The sequence below is a fragment of the Salvelinus namaycush genome, chromosome 18 (assembly GCF_016432855.1).
Source record: "Salvelinus namaycush isolate Seneca chromosome 18, SaNama_1.0, whole genome shotgun sequence".
NCBI lineage: Eukaryota > Metazoa > Chordata > Actinopteri > Salmoniformes > Salmonidae > Salvelinus > Salvelinus namaycush.
This window is the reverse complement of record NC_052324.1, coordinates 13,164,188-13,188,505: the sequence shown is the minus strand read 5'-3', so window position 1 is coordinate 13,188,505 and position 24,318 is coordinate 13,164,188. Positions and strand designations below refer to the sequence as shown.

The window sequence follows — 24,318 nt, the reverse complement described above, 5'->3', positions numbered from 1 at the left end:
ATTCTCATAAACTCCTGTTCAAAATGAGTTTTTGCGCCGGCTGGCTGACTAAATGCAGATGACAATATGTACCGCAATGTCTATTTAGATGGACCGAGTCACCAATTGTATTAAGCGAGGGTGTTCAAACAGTCAGGCTGTATCTGAAGTGGAACACTATCCCCTATATAGTGTATTACTTTGGGCCCTGGGCACGGTTTCCCGATAGCGATGGAACGTAGCCTTGTGAGTGTTTTAACAATGCATCTTTCCAACAACGGCCCAAAACACCACACAGAGCGAACGTTTGGTAAGTGCTTCATTGAGGCATGTGTCAAAACGGATAGGCCTGAAAAGAAAGGCTACGCTGCTCTGGGATCAACTTTCTCCATTCAAATCGTACCTTAACATTAGAATTATTGCACAATACTGATGACGGATCAGCTCCTAGCAAGATATTATTACATACGGCTACAAATATTAGGCGGCTTATTGCTTACTCTATAATAATTCACTAAATCAAGATTTGGCACGTCATTGTGCACGTTAGGCTACACATCATAACATATATTAGGACCAATTACAGACTTTATCATACAAGTAGCAAAATGGAACTCAAACGATTAACAGTATTTCAATATGATTGAAATAGGCCTATAGCCTAGGCTATTTATATTTGAATGCACCTATCTCAGTTTTAATTTGAAGCATCTTCTTATTTTTAGTCAACTTTGTTCAGAAGTTATTACAGTCACAGAGAGGCGGATAAACCATGTGATTCTGTGTTTAGCAGAGATCTTCTGTGTATAAAAACGTGGGAGGGCAAAAAGGCATCTAACGACGCACTTAGCTGCTCTACGAGTGGTCTGAGGCAGGCGTTACATTACCAACGTTTTCAAGTGCAACGTTAACAACGATGGTTTTGGGAAACAGCTCTGAGATTTAACGATGCTCCTACGAAGGTTCGAGCAATGAACTTAGCCTTAAGATGCTTTTGCGAAACCAGGCCCTGGTCAAAAGTGGTGCACTACACAGGGTATAGGGTGCCATTTCAGACGCACCCAAAGACTGTGCATCAGCGTAGACCAGGCAGGCAGGCACAGTTAGTAACCTGAGCAGCTTAAGCTGCTGCCGTAAATCAGATGAGCGACACTCTCTCTTAGCAGCATGCGAGTTGATGCGCTGTTGCCAGCGCCACTGGTGAAAATGAGGGGCAGCAGTCGCATATGGTACTGTACCTCTAGTAAGACCTTGGCTAGGAATGGGAGAGAGGGAGAGAGATATGGGATAGAGAGAGAGAGGAAGAGAGAGGGGAAAAGACAAAGAGAGTGAAAGGAAGAGGGAGAGAGAGGGAGAGAGAGAAGGGGGGAAGGGAAAGAGAGACAGAGAGGGAGGGAAAGCAAGAGAGGTGGAAAGGGAGAGGGACATAGAGAGAGAGAGAGAGAGAGAGAGAGAGAGACATACACAACGAGCCGAGGGCGGCAAAACAGACTGAGACGTTACAACTCCACAACCACGTCTTCGGCCGAGACCACAGGAAATGAGAAGCGGGACGACAGGTAGGTTTGGGGGCGGGGCAGAGCTGTTCTTACTGCCCCTCCGGTTGGCCATAATAGGGTAGGGACTAGGCTTGGATGAGTGTGTAGGGACAATAATAATGGAGTGTGTTTGTTAACTGTGGGCCAATTTGATTGTACTCAGGTGCAGAGAGAAAGAGAGAAAGAGAGAGAGAGAGAGAGAGAGAGAGAGAGAGAGAGAGAGAGAGAGAGAGAGAGAGAGAGCGAGAGAGAGAGAGAGAGAGAGAGAGAGAGAGAGAGAGAGAGAGAGAGAGAGAAGGCCATAAAGAGAAGCTAAAGTGTGTGTACTTTAAGCTGGACATAGAAGTCGCCCCTTACCACAGATCTTGGATCCAACCCCAACCTGAAATATTTTGGGGGGGTGAAAATATATCTGACCATGAAAAGCTGGGCAGGGGCAACTGTGCTTCGAATTTTGTTTAGTTGAGGGGCAGGGGCTGGCTAAGGGTGTGTTCGAAATGGCCCCCTATTCCCTATATAGTAGGGAATACTAATAGGCTTCCATTTGAGACGCAGCCTGCGTGTGTATAGTCTGAAGGCAGGGCTGAGGTGGGTGCTCTCACCACGGAGTTGTACTGCGTCTCACAGTAGGATCTTACTGTGAACTCCATGTCCTCTTCCTCCTTTTCTTTGGCGGGCTCGGGCTCTTCCTCCTCCTTCTCCTGCAGGTAGGTGTCCTGGTCTTGAGGCATGTACGACATCTCATCCTTGTTCTTAAACTCCAGACTCAGGATGGACGGAGGCAGCAGCAGGCCCAAGATCACCTGGGCAGGGGGGTGGAGTTAGACACATGGAGGTGCAATACACACAAACAGATACAGTGACGCTGCTTCAAAAGTTGTCACGTGGTATGACGTTGGGAGAGTTATGGTCATATTGCGTGGGTCCACTGCATGTCAGTGTTTTCGCCGATCAAGTGTCAAACTTGTTCCTTTCCATTCTTACCAAAGCAAATGTTATGAATACCCAAAGTACTATGGTAAATTCCTCACATCTTGCAACTCTGATATTAAAAGTTGCTCAAATGTCTTGTTGAACCAGTGGATCTGTATAAAGACACAGGTGCGCACACGCACAGAAGCATGCGCACACACACATCCACGCCACACACACTCACAAATACACACATGCACGCAGACACACAGACACCACCATTCGTATCCCACATGTCCATATTATTACGGAGCTCGTCACTGTGAAATTGCATCATGCTATGGCTGACGTGCAGTGAGATAGTTTGTGTGTTTGATACAGTGGAGACGAGCGAGCTTATCTGAGATTCAATTAAAAAGGCATTAGTCCAGACAGCTAGAGATGGTTAGAGTAGCAGAGAAATGAGAAGAACACACAGCCAGGGGATAAAGAATATAAGCAAGCTGTTAACACCTCCACTACATTAAAGTCAGACAAAACGGGGAAGAGGGGGATGAGGGGCGTGAGAGAGGGGTATTAGGGAGTGGAATGTAAAGGCAAGTGTCGTTAAACTGTAGAGGGAGATATCTGTTTCAGGTCTGCGGCAGCAGGCCAGAGTCGTATTCATTAGTGCACACCGTAGAAAAACATTTTGCAACAAAATACGAAAACAAGCGTTTCTCATTGGACAAGTTCAGGCAGTGCCTTCCTGTTTCAGTCTGTTTTCTTCCGTCTGGTGCCTAGTGAATACAACCCAGACAGGGAGTGTGTGTGGTGGGGCTTTATGGGTCATGAGTGTGTCTGTTTACCAACCAGCTCTATACTGCACCTGGATTCATCCTTGATCTTCCTTACACACAACCACCCAGCGGCCCCATGCACAGCTACTCAAAATAAGAAATGACTGTGCCCTTTCATGACCTAAGCAGCTGTATGCTGTCAAACCTCAGCCAACTCACTGGCTAACCTACTTGCCTGGGCTGAGTAATAGCACAAACCTTTACAGTGTAACTGTAGGTGCGTAAATCAACATGAACAGTGTTAGGAATGGTCAAGCGACAGCTCAAATCTGGGATATCATTAGCCATTATGCCCAGGGGGTCAAACAGGGTAATTGCAACACGTTTTGCCAGCTGGGTATGGTAATGCTTCACCTTCAATTAAAATCTACAGTAGTCTACAATAAAATCGACTTCCATAAGTATCTCTGTCAGTCAGTCAGTCAATCAGTCAGATGGTCAACCTCTGAAACCCCGTGTGTGACCCCAGGCCCTTCTGACCTTTAGCCCAGAGTTCTTGCGCATGCGCAGGCGTCCCATCCACATGTCAGTGAGCAGCATCTGGCTGCAGGTGTGGGCGATGAAGTCACGGTGCTTGGCGGCCACGGCCAGCTGCAGGCAGGTGGCATTACTCCAGTTCTTCAGCTCATAGGTCAGCAACTTCATGGCCATCTGCTCGTCCTGCTTGTATGACTGGTCCAGCAGCTCCACAGCCAACTGTCCAAACTCTCTGAAACACACACATAGGATGTCACACAGTGATTGTTTGAGATGAACTACGCTACATTGCAGTTTGACATATAAACATAATTAAGTGTTATACCATGGCATTGTTAAATACCCCTTTCTGATTGGCTTGAAGGGCATTCTAGAGTGTGCATTATTTCCCTATAACGCACAGTATATTTGCACGGTAGAATTCAATGTCTATAGTTTTGTATTGGTATTGTATTGGTATTGTTGAATTCTTTTTTTTAATAGTAAGCTAGGACTGATGGTTTGATTAGCTAAACTAGCACGTCTGTTTGTTTGGATACCACAGCAACTACTGTAGCTATCTAGTAAACTTGCTAGCTGCTTTTTAAAATACATTTTACATTTATTTTATTTTATCTTTATTTACTTCAGTGGACGTTGAACACATTTCTACCAGCAAATGAACACATTTCTAGTGGCAATTATGTTAAATTATAGCCATGATATGATTTGAATATGTTGGTAACCTGTTGTATCATACAGCACCAACATTAAAGCACAAACATTAAAATTCCATTACATACCCATATAAGCGTTCCGAGAGAGATGCTAACAGAGCATTCACAGTCTATTTTCTAGGCTGTGCCTCTTATATCATGGAAAGTTTTGCTACACACACGGAAATGCACATATACAAACACGCACACACACACGCACACACACACGCAAACACAAAGGCTTTATGTACACACACTAGTCAAAGGATTAAGATAAGACTTCAACAGCAAGCTGGTCAAAATCTCTGTGGAAAATACAAACCAAATGGGTTTGCACTTGGCAGAAAGAGTGGTGTCAGGGCTTTGAGGAGTATGGCAGTATGTGTTTGGCTGTGTGTGTGGCACCTGGGAGTTCTTTCCTATAACCAACTTCCAACATTTCCATAACAGTCTTTTTAATTGAGCAAGAACAAACACACACACTTTCATCCCACACACATGCCATTAGCTAAACTACATGTGTGTCATTAGCTAGAGTATGTGTGTTGGTATTATTAGTTGCATTTATGTATGGCGGTCCTATGAGATCTGTGTGTTATCTAAAGCAGGTCACGATGTGAGGAGGAGTGTGGATGCTGCTCCATTGCAGACTCCCAGCTCAACTTTAATCATTCAGAAGAAAACTTTCCATAAGAGGCACAGCCTAGAAAATAGACTGCGAGCGCTCTGTTAGCATCTCTCTCAGAACGCTTATATTGATGTGTAATGGAATTTTAATGTTTGTGCTTTTTTATAACTATTTTCTGTGTTCTATCTATGTGCTGTTCTATAAAGCAATTTCTATGTTCATGCAAGTGGCTGAACAAATCCTCACTATCAGCAGCTGCAATTTGGCAGTACGCTCAGACCTTGTTTTGAGAACGAACTAAAGATATCTCAGTTTCAAGGTCTCAGCTTAGAGAGAAGAAGCCTCTTGAGGTATTGGTCTGTCACATGTTATGAACCAGTATTGGTCAGTCACATGAATGAAACAAAACAGTAATTATTAATTAATTATGCTAAATCATGCAAATATAACTTGTCTGTGTATAGCCATATTGTCTCGATCGTCGTAACGTTAAAGAGAGGAGGACCAAGGCGCAGCGTGAAATGAACACATATTTAATTAACGAAGACGAAGAACACTTTACAAACTTAAACAAAACAACAAACCGACGAACGTGAAGCTATATAAACATTAAGTGCAGACACAGGCAACTTAGACATAGACATAGACAATCACCCACAAACTACCTAATGACTATGGTTGCCTAAATATGGCTCCCAATCAGAGACAACGATAGACAGCTGTCTCTAATTGAGAACCAATCTAGGCAACCATAGACATACATACACCTAGACTAAACACTGCCCCATAAACATACAAAAAACCCTAGACAATACAAAACACATACATCCCCCATGTCACACCCTGACCTAACTAAAATAATAAAGAAAACAAAGATAACTAAGGCCAGGGCGTGACACATATATAAGACAACTGCTGGGACTGCCCAGACAGAGCTCCTGATTGACATGTGTACTATGGCGCATTGAGTTGGTTGGAACCTCTCCAGCATGCTGACAAATAAACAATGATTAATTTAAGATTGACTTTGAGTGTCCCTGTGTAAGAATTTCCATGACAATTTGGCGTCACGAACAGGATTATGGATTCTGCCTGCGGAGCTTTCCAGTGGGGGTCTGTGAGGAAAACCGGTGTCACATTTTATGAAGCGTGATAGACATTCCGGTCTGACCAAAAGAGGACGAGGACCCAACCAGACCAGACCCTTGCTATGAGCTGCCCAGGAGGAGACACATCATCTGCGAACAATTGACGGTAACTGATTTCAGTAAGTCAATGTAAATTAACCTGTATAAACATTTTTTAAATATATACAACCAATCAAAATGTACATAAAGATGTAGAAGCAGGGTACCACTAGCCTACAAAATAACACAAGGTGTTTTTGAATTCGGGTTGTTATTTACATTTATGGGGAACGGCAAGACAATAGAGCCTATAGAGGCCATAGCATTTATGCAATTATAAACTATTGATACTATGATGCTGAGGGACAGTAGATGCTGAGGGACTATAGATGCTGTAGGGACCATAGATGCTATAACTATAGGGACTATGGTGCTCAGGGACTACAGATGCTCAGGGATCATGGATACTGTAGAGACTATGGCGACTGTAGAGACTATAGAGGCACGGTTGAAGATACATATGACGTGGAAGAAGGCTAGAGCGAGGGCAAGTAACGGTACCATGTCCCGCTGACAGCTGTCTGTAGGCATTTATAAGAGAAATGTCTACGTGGTCTGCAGCCACTGGTAGAGAATAGCATAAGGTACACTCCGTGCTATTTTATATGCATAGTGAAGATACATATGGTGCATAGCAAGTAACGACAAGAGAGACATCATTGACAATGCACGGGGTAATGAGGAGATTACCAAGTGTGTTTGGGAATAGTACGAAGTGAATGTGGATGTGAAAGTTGTGTGATTGTGAGATATGGGATAATAAGCTGAACGATTGATATTTGGATAACAAGAGCTGATTGGCATTTGGATAATAAATTATTGAAATTATTACTAATAAGATTGGAATTTGACATTAGGATAATTAGCTGATTGAAATGTTGATAATAAGAGGATTGAAATTAAGCTATTGAGTGAATCAGAGCTGTCAGGGGACTAGCTTACATGTGAAAGAGGTGAATGAATACCACAACCAGTTCTGTGTGAGCTGAGTTTTCCAGTTCTGTGTGAGCGGATCTGTTACGTTATCTAGGGGTCTGTCCAACACCGCCATTGGATCTACAGGTAGAGGATAACATGTCTCGGAAATCATATACATAACATGTCTCAGCAGATAACATGTCTCGTTAGTAACGAGGATAACATGTCTCTGAGATTGACATTTTAGATTATATGAGGATAATGGAGTTTGATGTATAACGTTATTATGTATGGAGACATGAAAGAAGAGAGAACTATTTCCAAAAACGCTAACTTCTCTAGGATAGGGGCAGCAAATTCCCTATTGGATAAATAGCGTGCCCAATTTCAACTTCCTTCTACTCATCCCCAGAATATAAGATATGCATATTATTAGTAGATTTGGATAGAAAACACTCTGAAGTTTCTAAAACTGTTTGAATCATATCTGTAAGTATAACAGAACTTATGTAGCAGGCAAAACCCCGAGGACTAACCATTATTTTTTTTATTTTTTTTAAGTCACTGTCTATTCAATGAGTTTTCATTGGGAAGCCAGATTTCTAATCACTCTGTTCTCAGTTCCTACTGCTTCCACTGGATGTCACCAGTCTTAGGAAATAGGTTGAGGTTATTCATTTGTGCAATGAAGAAGAAGGCCATCAGGAAGCAGTGTAACGTCATGTGTACTGTCTGAGAGTTGCGCAAGACTAAAAAAAGTAGCGTTAGTTTGTTGATCTCCTGTATTGAAAACAGATAGACCCGTCTTCAATTTGATCGATTATTAACGTTTACAAATACCTTAAGTTGTATTACAAAAGTACTTTGAAATGTTTTGGCAAAGTTTAGAGGTAATGTTTTAGATATTTTGTAGTGACTTTGCGCAAATTGGAAGCTGTTTTTTTCTGGATCAACCGCGCCAAATAAATGGACAATTTGGATATATATGGACGGAATTAATCGAACAAAAGGACCATTTGTGATGTTTATGGGACATATTGGAGTGCCAACAAAATAATCTCGTCAAAGGTAATGCATGTTTTATATTTTATATCTGCATTTTGAGTAGCGCCGGCAGGGTTGAAATATGCTACTCTCTCTTTGTTGACATTGTGCTATCATCAGATAATAGCATCTTATGCTTTCGCCGAAAGCCTTTTTGAAATCTGACATGGTGGCTGGATTCACAACGAGTGTAGCTTTAATTTGGTATCTTACATGTGTGATTTAATGAAAGTTTGATTTTATATCATTTTCTTGAATTTGGCGCTCTACATTTTCCCTGGCTATTGGCCAAGTGGGACGGTAGCGTCCCACATATCCTAGAGAAGTTTTAAATAGAACTAGTGTAAACATCAAACCCCTGTATGAATAGAACACTAGTCGAGGGGAGGAATTTGCGATGTAACACAAATGTATAATGGGTTACTAAAGTTAAAGTAACATAATATTGAGTATAATGGGTTACTATGATGATCTGATGAAGTAACAATAGAATAATAATAATAATATACGACCTGCACACCCACACGTAGACGTAAGTAAGTGGTGAAAAAAGTATTCTGAGAAATGTTCAGAATGGTCCCTTTATGGGTCATTTGAGGTATGTTAAGGTTAAAGCGTTGTATGGGACTTGACTTTCCCCTAACCAATAAAACTATAAAAAGAAAGGTAGAAGATTTCCTCCAGCCTGGTAATGCATTTTGAAATAAGCCCATACCTTGTTAAATAGAACCAATGATTTTCTGTATTCACCTACTCAACAGTTTAACCTGTTAGTGTGTAGGGGGCGCTATTTTCACTTTGGGAAAAAATCGTGCCCAAATGAAACGGCCTTGTACTCTATTCTAGATCGTACAATATGCATATTATTATTACTATTGGATAGAAAACACTCTCAAGTTTCTAAAACTGTTTGAATTATATCTGTGAGTAAAACAGAACTCATTTTGCAGCAAACTTCCAGACAGGAAGTGAAAAATCTGAAATCGAGGCTCTGTTCCAGGGCCTGCCTATTCAACTGGCTTATATCTATCGATATCCATGCACTTCATACGCCTTCCACTAGATGTCAACAGGCAGTGGGAGGTGAAATGGGGTGTCTAGCTTGATCTGAGGTCGAACAAGAGCTTTTGGAGTGACAGGTCTGGAAATTTCATTGTCTTCGAAGGCGCGAGAAGGAACCCCAGATTGCCTTCTGAAAAGCGTTCGGTATACACGGCTAATATCTCCGGCTCTGATTTTATTTGATACATGTGATAATATCATCGTAAAGTATGTTTTTTCAACCGAGTTTTATCAGATTATTCAACGTTTATCGGGACTTTTGGAGTTTTCCGTTGTTTGCGTCGAGAGAAGATGGACATGTTCGCGCCACTTGGCTAGCTAAGGTTGCTAATTCGACAGGAGAAAAGGACATTCTAAAACCAAACAACGATTTATTCTAGACCAAGGACTCCTTGTACAAGATTCTGATGGAAGCTCAGCAAAAGTAAGACAACATTTATGATGTTATTTCGTATTTTTGTGTGAAATGTTTAGTCCTATTCTCCGCCCTTTTAGCGGGCGCTGTCTCGCAATAATGCAAGCTGTATGTCGTACTAAAGTTCTTTTTTTAAATCTAACACAGCGGTTGCATTAAGAACCAGTGTATCTTTCATTTGCCATACAACAAGTATTTTTATGTAAAGTTTATGATGAGTTATTTGGTGAGTGTCAGAAATATATCCGGACATTCTGGGAAAACGTTGCTACATTTTCACAATGTATAACCACGGTTTTCAGCTCTAAATATGCACATTTTCGAACAAAACATAAATGTTTTGTGTAACATGATGTTATCCTTTCACGAGTATCAATCCCGGATCCGGGATCACCCCCCACCCCCCCCACACTGATTAGCATAGCTAGCATAGCGTCACAATTAAATAGTAGCATCTAAATATCATTAAATCACAAGTCCAAGACACCAGATGAAAGATACAGATCTTGTGAATAACCCCATCATTTCTGTTTTTTAAAATGTTTTACAGGGAAGACACAATATGTAAATCTATTAGCTAACCACGTTAGCAAAATACACCATTTTTCCTTTGTCCACCATTTTCTCTCTCCACCAGTAGCTATCACCAATTCGGCTAAACTAAGATATTGATAGCCACTAACCAAGAAAAAACCTCCTCAGATGACAGTCTGATAACATATTTATGGTATAGGATAGGTTTTGTTAGAAAAATGTGCATATTTCAGGTAGAAATCACAGTTTACAATTGCACCCACAGTCACAACTGGACTAGAATTACTAGAGAGAGCAACGTGTATGACCAATTTACTCATCATAAAACATTTCATAAAAATAGACAAAGCATAGCAATGGAAAGACACAGATCTTGTGATTTCAGACAATATTTCAGATTTTCTAAGCGTTTTACAGCGAAAACACAATAAATCGATAAGTTAGCATACCACATGTGCAAACAATACCAGAGCATCAATTCAAGCCAAAGAGAGCGATAACGTAATCATCGCCAAAAGATATTAATTTTTTCACTAACCTTCTCAGAATTCTTCCGTTGACACTCCTGTAACATCATATTACAACATACATATATTGTTTGTTCGAAAATGTGCATATTTAGCCATAAAAAACCGTGGTTATACAATGAAGATGGTAGCAAAACCAGCATGGAAAAGTCGGTCGCCATCTTTCAGAGTGATCTAGTTTAATCAATAGCTAATCATATACTTGACTAAAAAATACAGGGTTGACAGGAATCGAAAGACAAATTAGTTCTTAATGCAATCGCTGATTTACATTTCTAAAATTATCCTTACTGTGCAATACAGGGTTCGCCAAGCGAAGGGATAGAAAACAAGATGGCGAAATATGCGTTTAAAATATTTCGACAGAACAACGATTTATCATATTAAATATTACTTACTATGAGGTGATTTTCCATCAGATTCTTGGGCAATGTATTCTTTCTTGGGTCTAATCTTCTTTTGGTCGAAAGATGTCCTTTGTCCGTCGAAATGCCCGCTAACGTTCGACCGGGACCCCGAAACGTGCCCGGTGCTTCATAGAGCATCAAATAGAAATGCATCAAAATCGCACTAAACGGATATAAATTGCTATAAAACGGTTTAAATTAACTACCTTATGATGTTTCTAACTCCTATATCGAATTAAATTACAGACGGATACATTTCACGTTGATAACCGAGCCTTTGAAAATGACATCCGGAGGTCCCTTCCTGCGTAATGGCGAGAGTCGAAAGGGGGGCTACTCTCACTCCTTGGTCTTTTATAACCTCTGAGAGCTACGTAGAAGGCCCATTCCACTTCTCATTGGTTACTGACATCCAGGGGAAGGCGGGTGCAGTTCGTGTCGTTCCATAGGATACACAGAGACCTTAAAAACTGATCTGAAACCAGAGCTTCGCTCTCAGACCTTTCACTGTCTGTCATGGATTTCGCTGTAGAAAGAGTTCTGGGTCACCCACAGACATAATTCCAACGTTGTATGAAACTAGAAAGTGTTTTCTATCCAATAGAATTAATAATATGCATATTGTACGAGCAAGAATTGAGTACTAGGCAGTTTAATTTGGAGACGACAAAATGCTAATTCGGAACAGCACCCCCTGTAGTCGCAAGAAGTTATAAGACTGTCATCTGATGAAGTTGTCCAAAGGTTAGTGATTTATTTTATATTTATTGATGGTTTTTGCTAAAGCTATCTTTGCGGTGAATAAATGCGGTTGTGTGTTTGGCTATTGTGGTAAGCTAATATATTTCTATATTGTGTTTTCGCTGTAAAACACTTAAAAAATCGGAAATATTGGCTGGATTCACAAGATGTTTATCTTTCATTTGCTGTACACCATGTATTTTTCATAAATGTTTTATGATGAGTATTTATGTATTTCACGTTGCTCTCTGTAATTATTCTGGCTGCTTCGGTGCTATTTGTGATTGTAGCTGCAATGTAAAACTATGATTTATACCTCAAATATGCACATTTTTCGAACAAAACATAAATGTATTGTGTAACATGTTATAAGACTGTCATCTGATGAAGTTGTTTCTTGGTTAGTGACTAATTATATCTATATTTTGTCGGTTTTTTGAAAGTTACCTATGCGGTGGATAAATAACGTTGTGTGTTTGGCTATTGTGGTGAGCTAACATAAATATATATTGTGTTTTCGCTGTAAAACATTTTAAAAATTGGACATGTTGGCTGGATTCACAAGATGTTTATCTTTCATTTGCTGTATTGGACTTGTTAATGTGTGGAAGTTAAATATTTCAAAAAAATATTTTTTGAATTTCGCGCTCTGCGAAGGCAGCGGAATGTTGTGGGTGTTCCGCTAGCGGAACCCCGGGGCGAGAAAGGTTAAAGTGTTAGGTAGAGACTTATTATGGACAGAGCAGGCCATCTACTTGGGACTGAGACAGTGCCAACCAAGTTGATACATATTGATCCCTCCAAAGCATTACATATGAATCTTAAAATAATTCACATTTAATAAATATTGAAGCAGAAAGTGAATATCCAATAGAGATTGGTAATAACAATATAGAGTAACTTTTTGAAGGTATACACACTGAAATCAAACAGGCTGTGAGAAACACAGTGGGGAAATTAGGGACAGTTTGTACATAATTGTATGTCAATGCAACAGGTTAAAACAATTAAGATTACAAGAGAAGTGTTTACTTTAGAAGGTGCCCAACTCAGCTTTACGGGGCACCGTATCATCTGATATGTCTGAAGTATAAATGTGTCTGAAGTATAGTTCTGTATACACAACGGTTTATTGAGACTTCCTACCCAAGATGCAGTAAACTCAATTAATGATTACAACATTTTAGGACTGATGTTTATTTTCTTTATTCCAGGACTGATGGAATGTCCGCTACCAAGGATTTTTTTTCATGTTTATCAATGATTCTCCCTTTGAAAGGCTTCATGAAGCAAGGCCTTGGGAGAGCAGTTAAAAGTGCCCGGATCCAGCTGTTAAGGGACCTCCCAAATTAAGCAAGGCCTGGCCATTTTGTTTGTCTTTTACCCTACAATTTTTACCACACACACATGCCAGTACCCACACACAACCCACCTGTTTATGAATATTTGTTAGTGGTTAATATTCTGTTTGATTTAGAAGTGTGGTGTTTTTTCACGGGTTAGAAAGGATGCTGTACTCAGATGATCGTTTCTATTGTCAGAGTCTTGGTTGCACACATGTAAATTGTCTTGATTAGAAGAAATGTACTGAAAAACCCAATGTAAACCTAATACACAACATGTTTGAAATGTTTGAAATATCTTTAAATAATGTCTGATGTACAGGAAAACAAACACTCACTTAATAGGGCTGAGAGACCTCTGACCTCTGTTCTGACTTCCTGGTGAGGCCTGATCACCCTCATTTATTTTTTGTATTTTTTATTTCACCTTTATTTAACCAGGTAGGCCAGTTGAGAACAAGATCTCATTTACAACTGCGACCTGGCCAAGATAAAGCATAGCAGTGCGACAAAAACAACAACACAGAGTTACAAATAAACAAACGTACAGTCAATAACACAAAATAAAATAAAATAGAAAGATATATGTACAGTGTGTGCAAATGTAGAAGAGTAAGGAGGTAGGCAATAAATAAACCATAGAGGCGAAAATAATTACAATTTAGCATTAATACTGGAGTGATATATGTGCAGATGATGATGTGCAAGTAGAGATACTGAGGTGCAAAAGAGCAAGAGGGTAAGTAATAATATGGGGATGAGGTAGTCGGGTGTGCTATTTACGGATTGGCTGTGTACAAGTACAGTGATTGGTAAGATGCTCTGACAGCTGATGCTTAAAGTTAGAGAGGGAGATATACAGTTGAAGTCGGAAGTTTACATACACTTAGGTTGGAGTCATTAAAACTAGTTTTTAAACCACTCCACAAATGTCTTGTTAACAAACTATAGTTTTGGCAAGTCGGTTAGGACATCTAAGTAATTTTTCAAACAATTGATTACAGAAAGATTATTTCACTTATCATTCACTGTATCACAATTCCAGTGGGTCAGAAGTTTACATACATTATGTTTACATGTGCCTTTAACTTCTTTGGGGTAGGAGGCAGTATTTTCACGTCCGGATGAAAAGCGTGCCCAGAGTAAACTGCCTGCTACTCAGGCCCAGATGCTAGGATATGCATATTATTAGTAGATTTGGATAGAAAACACTCAGAGGTTTCTAAAACTGTTTGAATGATGTCTGTGAGTATAACAGAACTCATATGGCAGGCGAAAACCTGAGAAAAATCCAACCAGGAAGTGGGAAATCTGAGGTTTGTAGTTTTTCAACTATTTGCTTATCCAAGATACAGTGGAAATGGGGTCATATTGCACTTCCTAAGGCTTCCACTAGATGTCAACAGTCTTTAGAACCTTGTTTTAGGCTTCTACTGTGAGGTGGGGGCGAATGAGAGGGGATTGAGTAAGGTCTCTCCCAGAGTGCCATGAGATGACCACGCACGTTCACGTGAGAGTTAGCTTGCGTTCCATTGCATTTATGAAGACAAAGGAATTCTCCGGTTGGAACATTATTGAAGATTTATGTTAAAAACATCCTAAAGATTGATTCTATACATCGTTTGACATGTTTCTACGGACTGTAACTGAACTTTTTGACTTTTCGTCTGGACCTAGTGATTGCGCCTCATGAATTTTCGGGCTAAACGCGCGAACAAAAAGGAGATATTTGGACATAAATGATGGACTTCATCGAACAAAACAAACGTTTATTGTGGAACTGGGATTCCTGGGAGTGCATTCTGATGAAGATCATCAAAGGTAAGTGAATATTTATAATGCTATTTCTGGCTTCTGTTGACTCCACAACATGGCGGATATCTGTATGGCTTGATTTTGTGTCTGAGCGCTGTACTCAGATTATTGCATGGTGTGCTTTTTCCGTAAAGTTTTTTTGAAATTTGACACAGCAGTTGCATTAAGGAGAAGTGGATCTAAAATGCCATGCATAACAGTTGTATCTTTTAGCAATGTTTATTATGAGTATTTCTGTAAATTGATGTGGCTCTCTGCAAAATCACCGGATGTTTTGGAACTACTGAACATAACGCGCCAATGTAAACTGAGATTTTTGGATATAAATATGAACTTTATCGAACAAAACATACATGTATTGTGTAACATGAAGTCCTATGAGTGTCATCTGACGAAGATCATCAAAGGTTAGTGATTCATTTTATCTCTATTTCGGCTTTTTGTGACTCCTCTCTTTGGCTGGAAAAATGGCTGTATTTTTTGTGACTAGGTACTGACCTAACATAATCGCATGGTATGCTTTTGTCGTAAAGCTTTTTTGAAATTGGACACTGTGGTGGGATTAACAACAAGTTTATCTTTAAAATGGTATATAATATATGTACAGTATGTTTGAGGAATTTTAATTATGAGATTTCTGTTGTTTGAATTTGGCGCCCTGCACTTTCACTGGATGTTGGGCAGGTGGGACGTTAGCGTCCCACGTACCCTAGAGAGGTTAAACAGCTTGGAAAATTCCAGAAAATTATGTCATGGCTTTAGAAGCTTCTGATAGGCTAATTGACATCATTCGAGTCAATTGGAGGTGTACCTGTGGATGTATTTCAAGGCCTACCTTCAAACTCAGTGCCTCTTTGCTTGACGTCATGGGAAAATCAAAAGAAATCAGCCAAGACCTCAGAAAAAAAATTGTAGACCTCCACAAGTCTGGTTCATCCTTGGGAACCATTTCCAAATGCCTGAAGGTACCACGTTCGTCTGTATAAACAATAGTACGCAAGTATAAACACCATGGGACCATGCAGCCATCATAACGCTCAGGAAGGAGACGCATTTTGTCTCCAAGAGATGAACGTACTGTGGTGCGAAAAGTGCAAATCAATCCCAGAACAACAGCAAAGGACCTTGTGAAGATGCTGGAGGAAACAGGTACAAAAGTATCTATATCCACAGTAAAACGAGTCCTATATCGACATAACCTGAAAGGCAGCTCAGCAAGGAAGAATACATTGCTCCAAAACCACCATAAAAAGCCAGACTACCATTTGCGACTGCACAATTTTGGGATAAATATCCTCTAGTCTGAACTGCTTGGCCATAATGACCATCGTTATGTTTGGAGGAAAAAGGGGGAGGCTTGCAAGCCAAAGAACACCATCCCAACCGTGAAGCACGGGGGTGGCAGCATCATGTTGTGGGGGTGCTTTGCCGCAGGAGGGACTGGTGCAGTTCACAAAATAGATGGCATCATGAGGGATGAAAATTATGTGGATATATTGAAGCAAAATCTCAAGACATTACAGCTTGGTTGCAAATGGGTTACAGCTTGGTTGCAAATGGGTCTTCCAAATGAAAAATGACCCCAAGCATACTCCCAAAGTTGTGGCAAAATGGCTTAAGGACAACAATTCAAGGTGTTGGAGTGGCCATCACAAAGCCCTGACCTCAATCCTACAGATTTATTTTTGGCAGAACTGAAAAAGTGTGTGTGAGCAAGGAGGCATACAAACCTGACTCAGTAACACCAGCTCTGTCAGGAAGAGTTGGCCAAAACTCACCCAACTTATTGTGGGAAGCTTGTGGAAGCCTACCTGAAATGTTTGACCCAAGTTAAACAATTTAAAGGCAATTCTACCAAATACTAATTGAGTATATGTAAACTTCTGACCCACTGGGAATCTGATGAAAGAAATAAAAGCTGAAATAAATCATTCTCTCCACTATTATTCTGACATTTCACATTCTTAAAATAAAGTGGTGATCCTAACTGACCTAAGACAGGGAATTTTTACTAGGATTAAATGTCAGCAATTATGAAAAGTGAGTTTGAATATATTTGGCTTAGGTGTATGTAAACTTACGACTTCAACTGTAAGACTCCAGCTTCAGAGATTTTTGCAATTCGTTCCAGTCATTGGCAGCAGAGAACTGGAAGGAGAGGCGGCAAAAGGAGGTGTTGGCTTTGGGGATGACCAGTGCAATATACCTGCTGGAGTGCGTGCTACGGGTGGGTGTTGCTATGGTGACCAGTGAGCTGAGATAACGCGAGGCTTTACCTAGCAAAGACTTATAGATGACCTGGAGCCAGTGTATTTGGCAACGGATATGTAGTGAGGGCCAGCCAACGAGAGCATACAGGTCGCAGTGGTGGGTAGTATATGGGGCTTTGGTGACAAAAACGGATGGCATTGTGATAGAGTACATCCAGTTTGCTGAGTAGAGTGTTGAGGGCTATTTTGTAAACGACATCGCCGAAGTCAATGATAGGTAGGATAAACAGTTTTACGAGGGTATGTTTGACGGCATGAGTGAAGGAGGCTTTGTTGCGAAATAGGAAGCCGATTCTAGATTTAATTTTGGATTGGAGATGCTTAATGTGAGTCTGGAAGGAGAGTTTACAGTCTAGCCAGACACCTAGGTGTTTGTAGTTATCCACATATTCAAGGTCAGAACCATCCAGGGTAGTGATGCTAGTCAGGTGGGAGGGTGCGTGCAGCAATCGGTTGAAGAGCATGCACCTAGTTTTACTAGCATTTAAGAGCAGTTGGAGGCCACGGAAGGAGAGTTGTATGGCGTTGAAGCTCGTTTGGCGGTTTGTTAGCACAGTGTCCAAAGAAGGGCCAGATGTATACAGAATGGTGTCGTCTGCATAGAGGTGGATCAGAGAATCACCTGCAGCAAGAGCGACATAATGGATATATACAGAGAAAAGAGTCGGCCCAAGAATTAAACCCTGTGGCATCCCCATAGAGACTGCCAGAGGTCAGGACAACAGGCCCTCAGATTTGACACACTGAACTGTTTCTGAGAAGTAGTTGGTGAAACAGGCGAGGCAGTCATTTGAGAAACCAAGGCTATTGAGTCTGCCGATAAGAATGTGGTGATTGACAGAGTCGAAAGCCTTGGCCAGGTTAATAAAGATGGCTGCACAGTACTGTCTTTTATCGATGGCGGTTATGATATAGTTTAGGACCTTGAGCGTGGCTGAGGTGTACCCATGTCCAGCTGGAAACCATATTGCATAGTGGAGAAGGTACGGTGGGATTCGAAATGGTCGGTGATCTGTTTATTTACTTGGCTTTCGAAGATTTTAGAAAGGCAGTGCAGGATGGATATAGGTCTATAACAGTTTGGGTCTAAGGTGTCTCCCCCTTTGAAGAGGGGGATGACCGCGGCAGCTTTCCAATCTTTGGGGATCTCAGACGATACGAAAGAGAGGTTGACCAGCCTAGTAATTGGCAGATAATTTTAGAAAGTGAGGGTCCAGATTGTCTAGCCCAGCTGATTTGTAGGGATCCAGATTTAGGGTAGGGGTTGCCAGGTGAAAAGCATGGCCAGCCATGGAAAAATGCTTATTGAAATGATCGATTATCGTAGATTTATCGGTGGTGACAGTGTTTCCTATCCTCAGTGCAGTGGGCAGCTGGGAGGAGGTTCTCTTATTCTTCATGGACTTTACATTGTCCCAAAACTTTTTGGAATTAGTGCTACAGGAAGCAACGTTCTGTTTGAAAAGCTTGCCTTAGCTTTCCTAACTAACTGAGTATATTGGTTCCTGACTATCAGCAGCTGCAATTTGGCAGTACGCCCAGACCTTGTTTTGAAAACTAACGAAAGATACCTCAGTTTCAATGTCTCAGCTTAGAGATGAGAAGCCTCGTGAGGTATTGGTCTGTCACATGTTATGAACCAGTATTGGTCGGTCATATGAATGAAACAAAATGGTAATGATTAGGTAATTATGCTACATCATGCAATATAACTTGTCTGTGTAAAAGACAACTGCTGGGACTGCCCAGGCAGAGCTCCTGATTGACATGTGCACTATGGTGCATTGAGTTGGTTGGAACCTATCCAGAGTGCTGACAAATAAACAATGATTAATTTATGATTTACTTTGAGTGTCCCTTTGTAAGAATTTCTACGACAGGTGTATGGATGACTGTTTGTGTGTGTGTGTGTGTGTGTGTGTGTGTGTGTGTGTGTGTGTGTGTGTGTGTGTGTGTGTGTGTGTGTGTGTGTGTGTGTGGCAAACTCTACAAACGATTACGTGTGATTGCTTGGCTGATTACATGTGTGTGTTTCTTTTCAGCTTTTTCTTCTTTTTTTTCTTCTTTTCAACATGTGTATGTGTCTTGTGGTCTATAGTACCTGGAGTTGTGGTTCAGCTCCTGTGAGATGTCGTCCACCATGTCGTTCTCGGAGGCCTCGTGGGCCATGGCCTTACACAGTTTACAGGCTACCAGGGCTTTGGCCATGGCCTCCTCCCCGTGCTGCCAGAAGAACAGCGCCATCTTCTGTCTCTTCATCAGCACGGCCCACACCAGCAGCTCGTGGAAGGGGAAGGGGAAGTGGTTGATCTCAGGGTCGTCCAGGTCAATGTCCACCTCCTCCTCCCGCTTACGTGTAGTCTTCTGGCGACTCCTCCGGATCGGCATGTCATCCTGCCTCAGGCCGCACAAGACGAGAGCAGAGACATGGATTCATGGGTTTTTGGATGTGATGCTCAGCCTTTGCCCATCGAGGGAGACAAACATACATTTAGAGAGAGTGTGATCATGTAATATAATTCACACTGGCTAAGGCCTTGGAGAGATGGATGAAGTACCATGGCATGAAAGTACTGAGAGTTGAGAACTGAGAAAAGACCTTGGTGTTTAATGTCTGTCTGCTTGCTTAGGATATTCTGACATTTATTCCAATATTTATTCAGGTATTTCCATATTACTTCTATATCTCATTCAACTGATATCTAAACTCAGTTACACCAGCTCTGTCAGGAGGAATGGGCCAAAATTCACCCAACTTATTTTGGGAAGCTTGTGGAAGGCTACCCGAAACGTTTGACCCAAGTTAAACAATTTAAAGGCAATGCTACCAAATAGTAATTGAGTGTATGTAAACTTCTGACCCACTGGGAATGTGATGAAAGAATTACAAGTTTAAATAAATCCTTCTCTCTACTATTATTCTGACATTTCACATTCTTAAAATAAAGTGGTGATCCTAACTGACCTAAAACAGGGTATTTTTACTAGGATTAAATGTCAGGAAATGTGAAAAACTGAGTTTAAATGTATTTGCTAAGGTGTAAGTAAACTTCCAACTTCAACTGTAAGTATTCAGACCCTTTGCTATGAGACTCGAAATTGAGCTCAGGTGAATCCTGTTTCCATTGATCAACATGGAGTTGTATCCACAACTTGATTGGAGTCCACTGTAGTAAATTCAATTGATTGGACATCATTTGGAAAGGTACACACCTGTCTATATAAGGTCCCACAGTTGACAGTGCATGTCAGAGCAAAATTCAAGCCATTAGGTCAAAGGGCATATCCGTAGAGCTCAGAGACAGGATTGTGTCAAGGCAAAGATCTGGGGAAGGGTACCAACACTTTTATTAAGCATTGAAGGTCCCCAAGAACACCATGGCCTCCATCATTCTTAAATGGAAGAAGATTGGACCCACCAAGACTCTTCCTAGAGCTGGCCGCCTGGCCAAACTGAGCCTTGGTCAGGGAGGTGACCAAGAACCCGATGGTCACTCTGACAGAGCTCCAGAGTTCCTCTGTGGAGATGGGAGAACCTTCCAGAAGGACAACCATCGCTGCAACACTAAACCAATCAGGCCTTTATGGTAGAGAGGCCAGACGGAAGCCACTCCTCAGTAAAAGGCACGACAGCCCACTTGGAGTTTGCCAAAAGGCACCTAAAGGACTCTCAGACCATGAGAAAAAATATTATCTGGTCTGGTGAAACCAAGATGAAACTATTTGGCCTGAATACCAAGCGTCACGTCTGGAGGAAACCTGGCACCATCCTTACGATGGTTGTTGTTATGTTTTTCAGCGGCAGGGACTGGAAGACTAGTCAGAATCGAGGCAAAGATGAACGTAGAAAAGTATAAAGAGATCCTTGATGAAATCCTGCTCCAGAGCGCTCAGGACCTCAGATTGGGGCGGAGGTTCACCCTCCAACAGGACAACAACCCTAAGCACACAGCCAAGACAATGCACGAGTGGCTCCGGGACAAGTCTCTAAATGTCCTTGAGTGGCCCAGCCGGAGCCAGAGTCTCTGGGGAGACAGCGACGCTCCCCATCAAACCTGACAGAGCTTGAGAGGATCTGCAGAGAAGAATGGGAGAAACTCCCCAAATACACGTGTGCCAAGCTTGTAGCATCATGCCCAAGAAGACTCGAGGCTGTAATCACTACCAAAGGTGCTGAGTAAATGGTCTAAATATTTATGTAAATGTGATATGTCCGTTTTTTTATTCCTAATACATTTGCTAAACATTTATAAAAACCTGTTTTTGCTTTGTCATTATGGGGTATTATGTGTAGATTGATGACGAACAAAAACAACAATTGAATCCATTTTAGAATAAAAAAATATGGAAAAGTTAAGAGGTCTGAATACTTTCTGAATGCACTGTAGTAGTCCCTTTTAGTATCAAAGTTTAGTATTGAAGACCTTATAAGTAAGTACTAGGTACTTATTATACACATACCTACTGTAGTAACGACATATATGTGATATTATATTTATTTATTACCTTGCACTTACCACATGAACACCTTCAAGTCACTTTGTTTCTAAGGACTTTGCCTTTATTTAACATAAATGTTTGTATTAAAAGGGCTGTAAAATGAAGTTGTGTCTGTTTCCAAGTAGATACAATGTAGTTACTTGTGAAATACCACCACATTGGATGATTCCATCCCATGAAGACAACAGTAAATATGTCTGTGATCTTACCCTGTTATCTCACTTACAGGGTAGATACAAGGTAAGAAGGCTTTAAAATGAAGCCATTGCTAATACCATGCAAACACCAGATACTTGCAGGTCAACTAATGCGCTTAATGATTTAGTCAAATTATTGTGTAGACACAAGTCATGTTCCTATAGTTACTAGGTATCTACAGGGCCTTCAGAAAGTATTCACAACCCCTTGACTTTTTCCACATTTTGTTGTGTTACACCCTGAATTTAAAATGTAATACATTGAGATTCTGTGACTGGCCTACACACAATACCCCATATGGTCAAAGTGGAATAATATTTTTAGAAATTTGTACAAATTAATTAAAATTGAAAATCTGAAATATCTTGAGTCAATTATTATTCAACCTCTTTGTTTTGTCAAGCCTAAATAAGTTCAGGAGTAAAAATGTGCCTAACAAGTCACATAATAAGTTGTATGGACTCACTCTGTGAGCAATAATAGAGTTTAACAGAATTATGTGTTGTTGAAAAGTGTTGTTTCATGGTACCACCTTCACACTTGAAGGGTAGGTACACGGTAAGAGGGCTGTAAGATTAAGGCGTTGCTAATAACATGTAAATACCAGATACTTGCAGGTCAACTAACGCTCTTTAGGATTTAGTCAAATTATTGTGTAGACATTTTTTTACCTTTATTTAACTAGGCAAGTCAGTTAAGAACGAATTATTATTTACAATGACAGCCTACACCGGCAAAGCCCAAACCCGGACTACGCTGGGCCAATTGTGTGCCGCCCTATGGGACTCCCAATCACAGCCGGTTGTGATACAGCCTGGAATCGAACCAGGGGCGGTAGTGACACCTCTAGCACTGAGATGCAGTGCCTTAGATCGCTGCGCCACTCTGGAGCCCATAATGTACCACATACTTTTCTTGGAGTTACTAGGTATGTATGTTGTAACGGCTGTAAAATTAAGTGGGGTCTGTTTCCAGGTAGATTCCAGATAGATCCCACAAAGACCACAGCAAATCTGTCTGTGATATTACCCTGTTGTTACGTGATACTAGCTTCACACTTACATGGTTGGTACGGGATAAGAGGGCTGTAAAATGAAGCTGTTCATATCAAATACCTTCACGTTTACTGCCGTGCAATATAAAAGTGGGAATATTTCAAGTTTAATTAATGAAAATCAACAAGAGGTCAGTAGAAACACATTTGTATTAATGTACAATCATATAACCATACAAGTTAGCACCACAACAAAAGTGAACTGCATTTATATCTATGTAGAAACCAAACTGCCGGCTAAACACCATTCATTTGAATGGAAGGCTAATACGTTCATATATAGCAATCTTTTAATTCCGGTATGATAGTCAATATGTGTACTAACAGATGATGCCACTTTCAAGGCTATAAAAAGAAGGATGGCTATGGATTGTGGTGAGCTTGTACATCATTGGTGACATAAGAGATTTGGATATAATGATGAGATACCTACTGTATGTCTCCGCCCTAAAAATTTGATTTTTTTGTCCACGTCTCTGGTGACATTGAAAAGTAGCTAGCTTAGTGTATTCATAGCAACACTAACGAGTCAAATCCGGGTAACATAATTTTGAAAATTTGTCACAGTAGAAACATTTAAAAAACATATACACATTTTTGTTGATATTTTCTCACAATGTAAGTATAATTGTGCATACTAATGCAACATTGTGCACTATATGCAAGACAAAAAAATTATGTTGATTTCGTATCAAATACATAGCGTTTTACTGCAGACTTTTACTTTGAAAACCAAATTCGAAAACTGGAGAGTTAAGTACATGCAGTGATTTATATCGGAATTATGTTTTTATATGTTTATTCTAGCGCCGACACTCTGCTGGCACGCTAGTTAATTTAAGCTAACGCTATTGTTTTTGCATTGTGTGTTAGTATGCTAGCTAGCTTAATTTTCTAACTTAGCTTGTTTTTGTACAGATTGTATCTAGCTCTTTTGAGTGTTTAGATACTGTCTTGTTAGGAGATAATATGCTTGTGGAAATGTTTTATGTACGCATAGTTTGTGTATACTCGTTTAGTAAATTTGCAGCATTTCTTCTGTTAAGTGAAATAGACTGTTATCTTCCTTCTCATCTGCTTTGGCTAGCAATCTTCTATGTTAGCTCATGATTGGAATGTAGGCCTAGTCATTCTAGTGGGCCTCCCTTCAGAGAACATCAACAAAGCCGCAATTTTAGGAGTTGAGAAATAAACATAGTATCACTAGAAAGCTGGGATACAACTCTTTTTAAATG

The 24,318-nt window shown here is 40.6% G+C and overlaps 1 protein-coding gene across 1 annotated transcript in view; it reads right to left on the bottom strand.

Moving 5' to 3' along the window:
- The window catches only part of trpm3 (transient receptor potential cation channel, subfamily M, member 3), a 211,401-nt gene that overhangs the window by 28,309 nt on the left and 158,774 nt on the right, over positions 1 to 24,318 (bottom strand). Inside the window, exons 15-17 of the mRNA XM_039012744.1 lie at positions 19,433 to 19,725; positions 3,749 to 3,977; positions 2,120 to 2,320 (exon numbers count right to left, since the gene is read on the bottom strand). Coding sequence (XP_038868672.1) covers positions 2,120 to 2,320; positions 3,749 to 3,977; positions 19,433 to 19,725 — 723 coding nt within the window. The remainder of the gene's footprint in view (positions 1 to 2,119; positions 2,321 to 3,748; positions 3,978 to 19,432; positions 19,726 to 24,318) is intronic.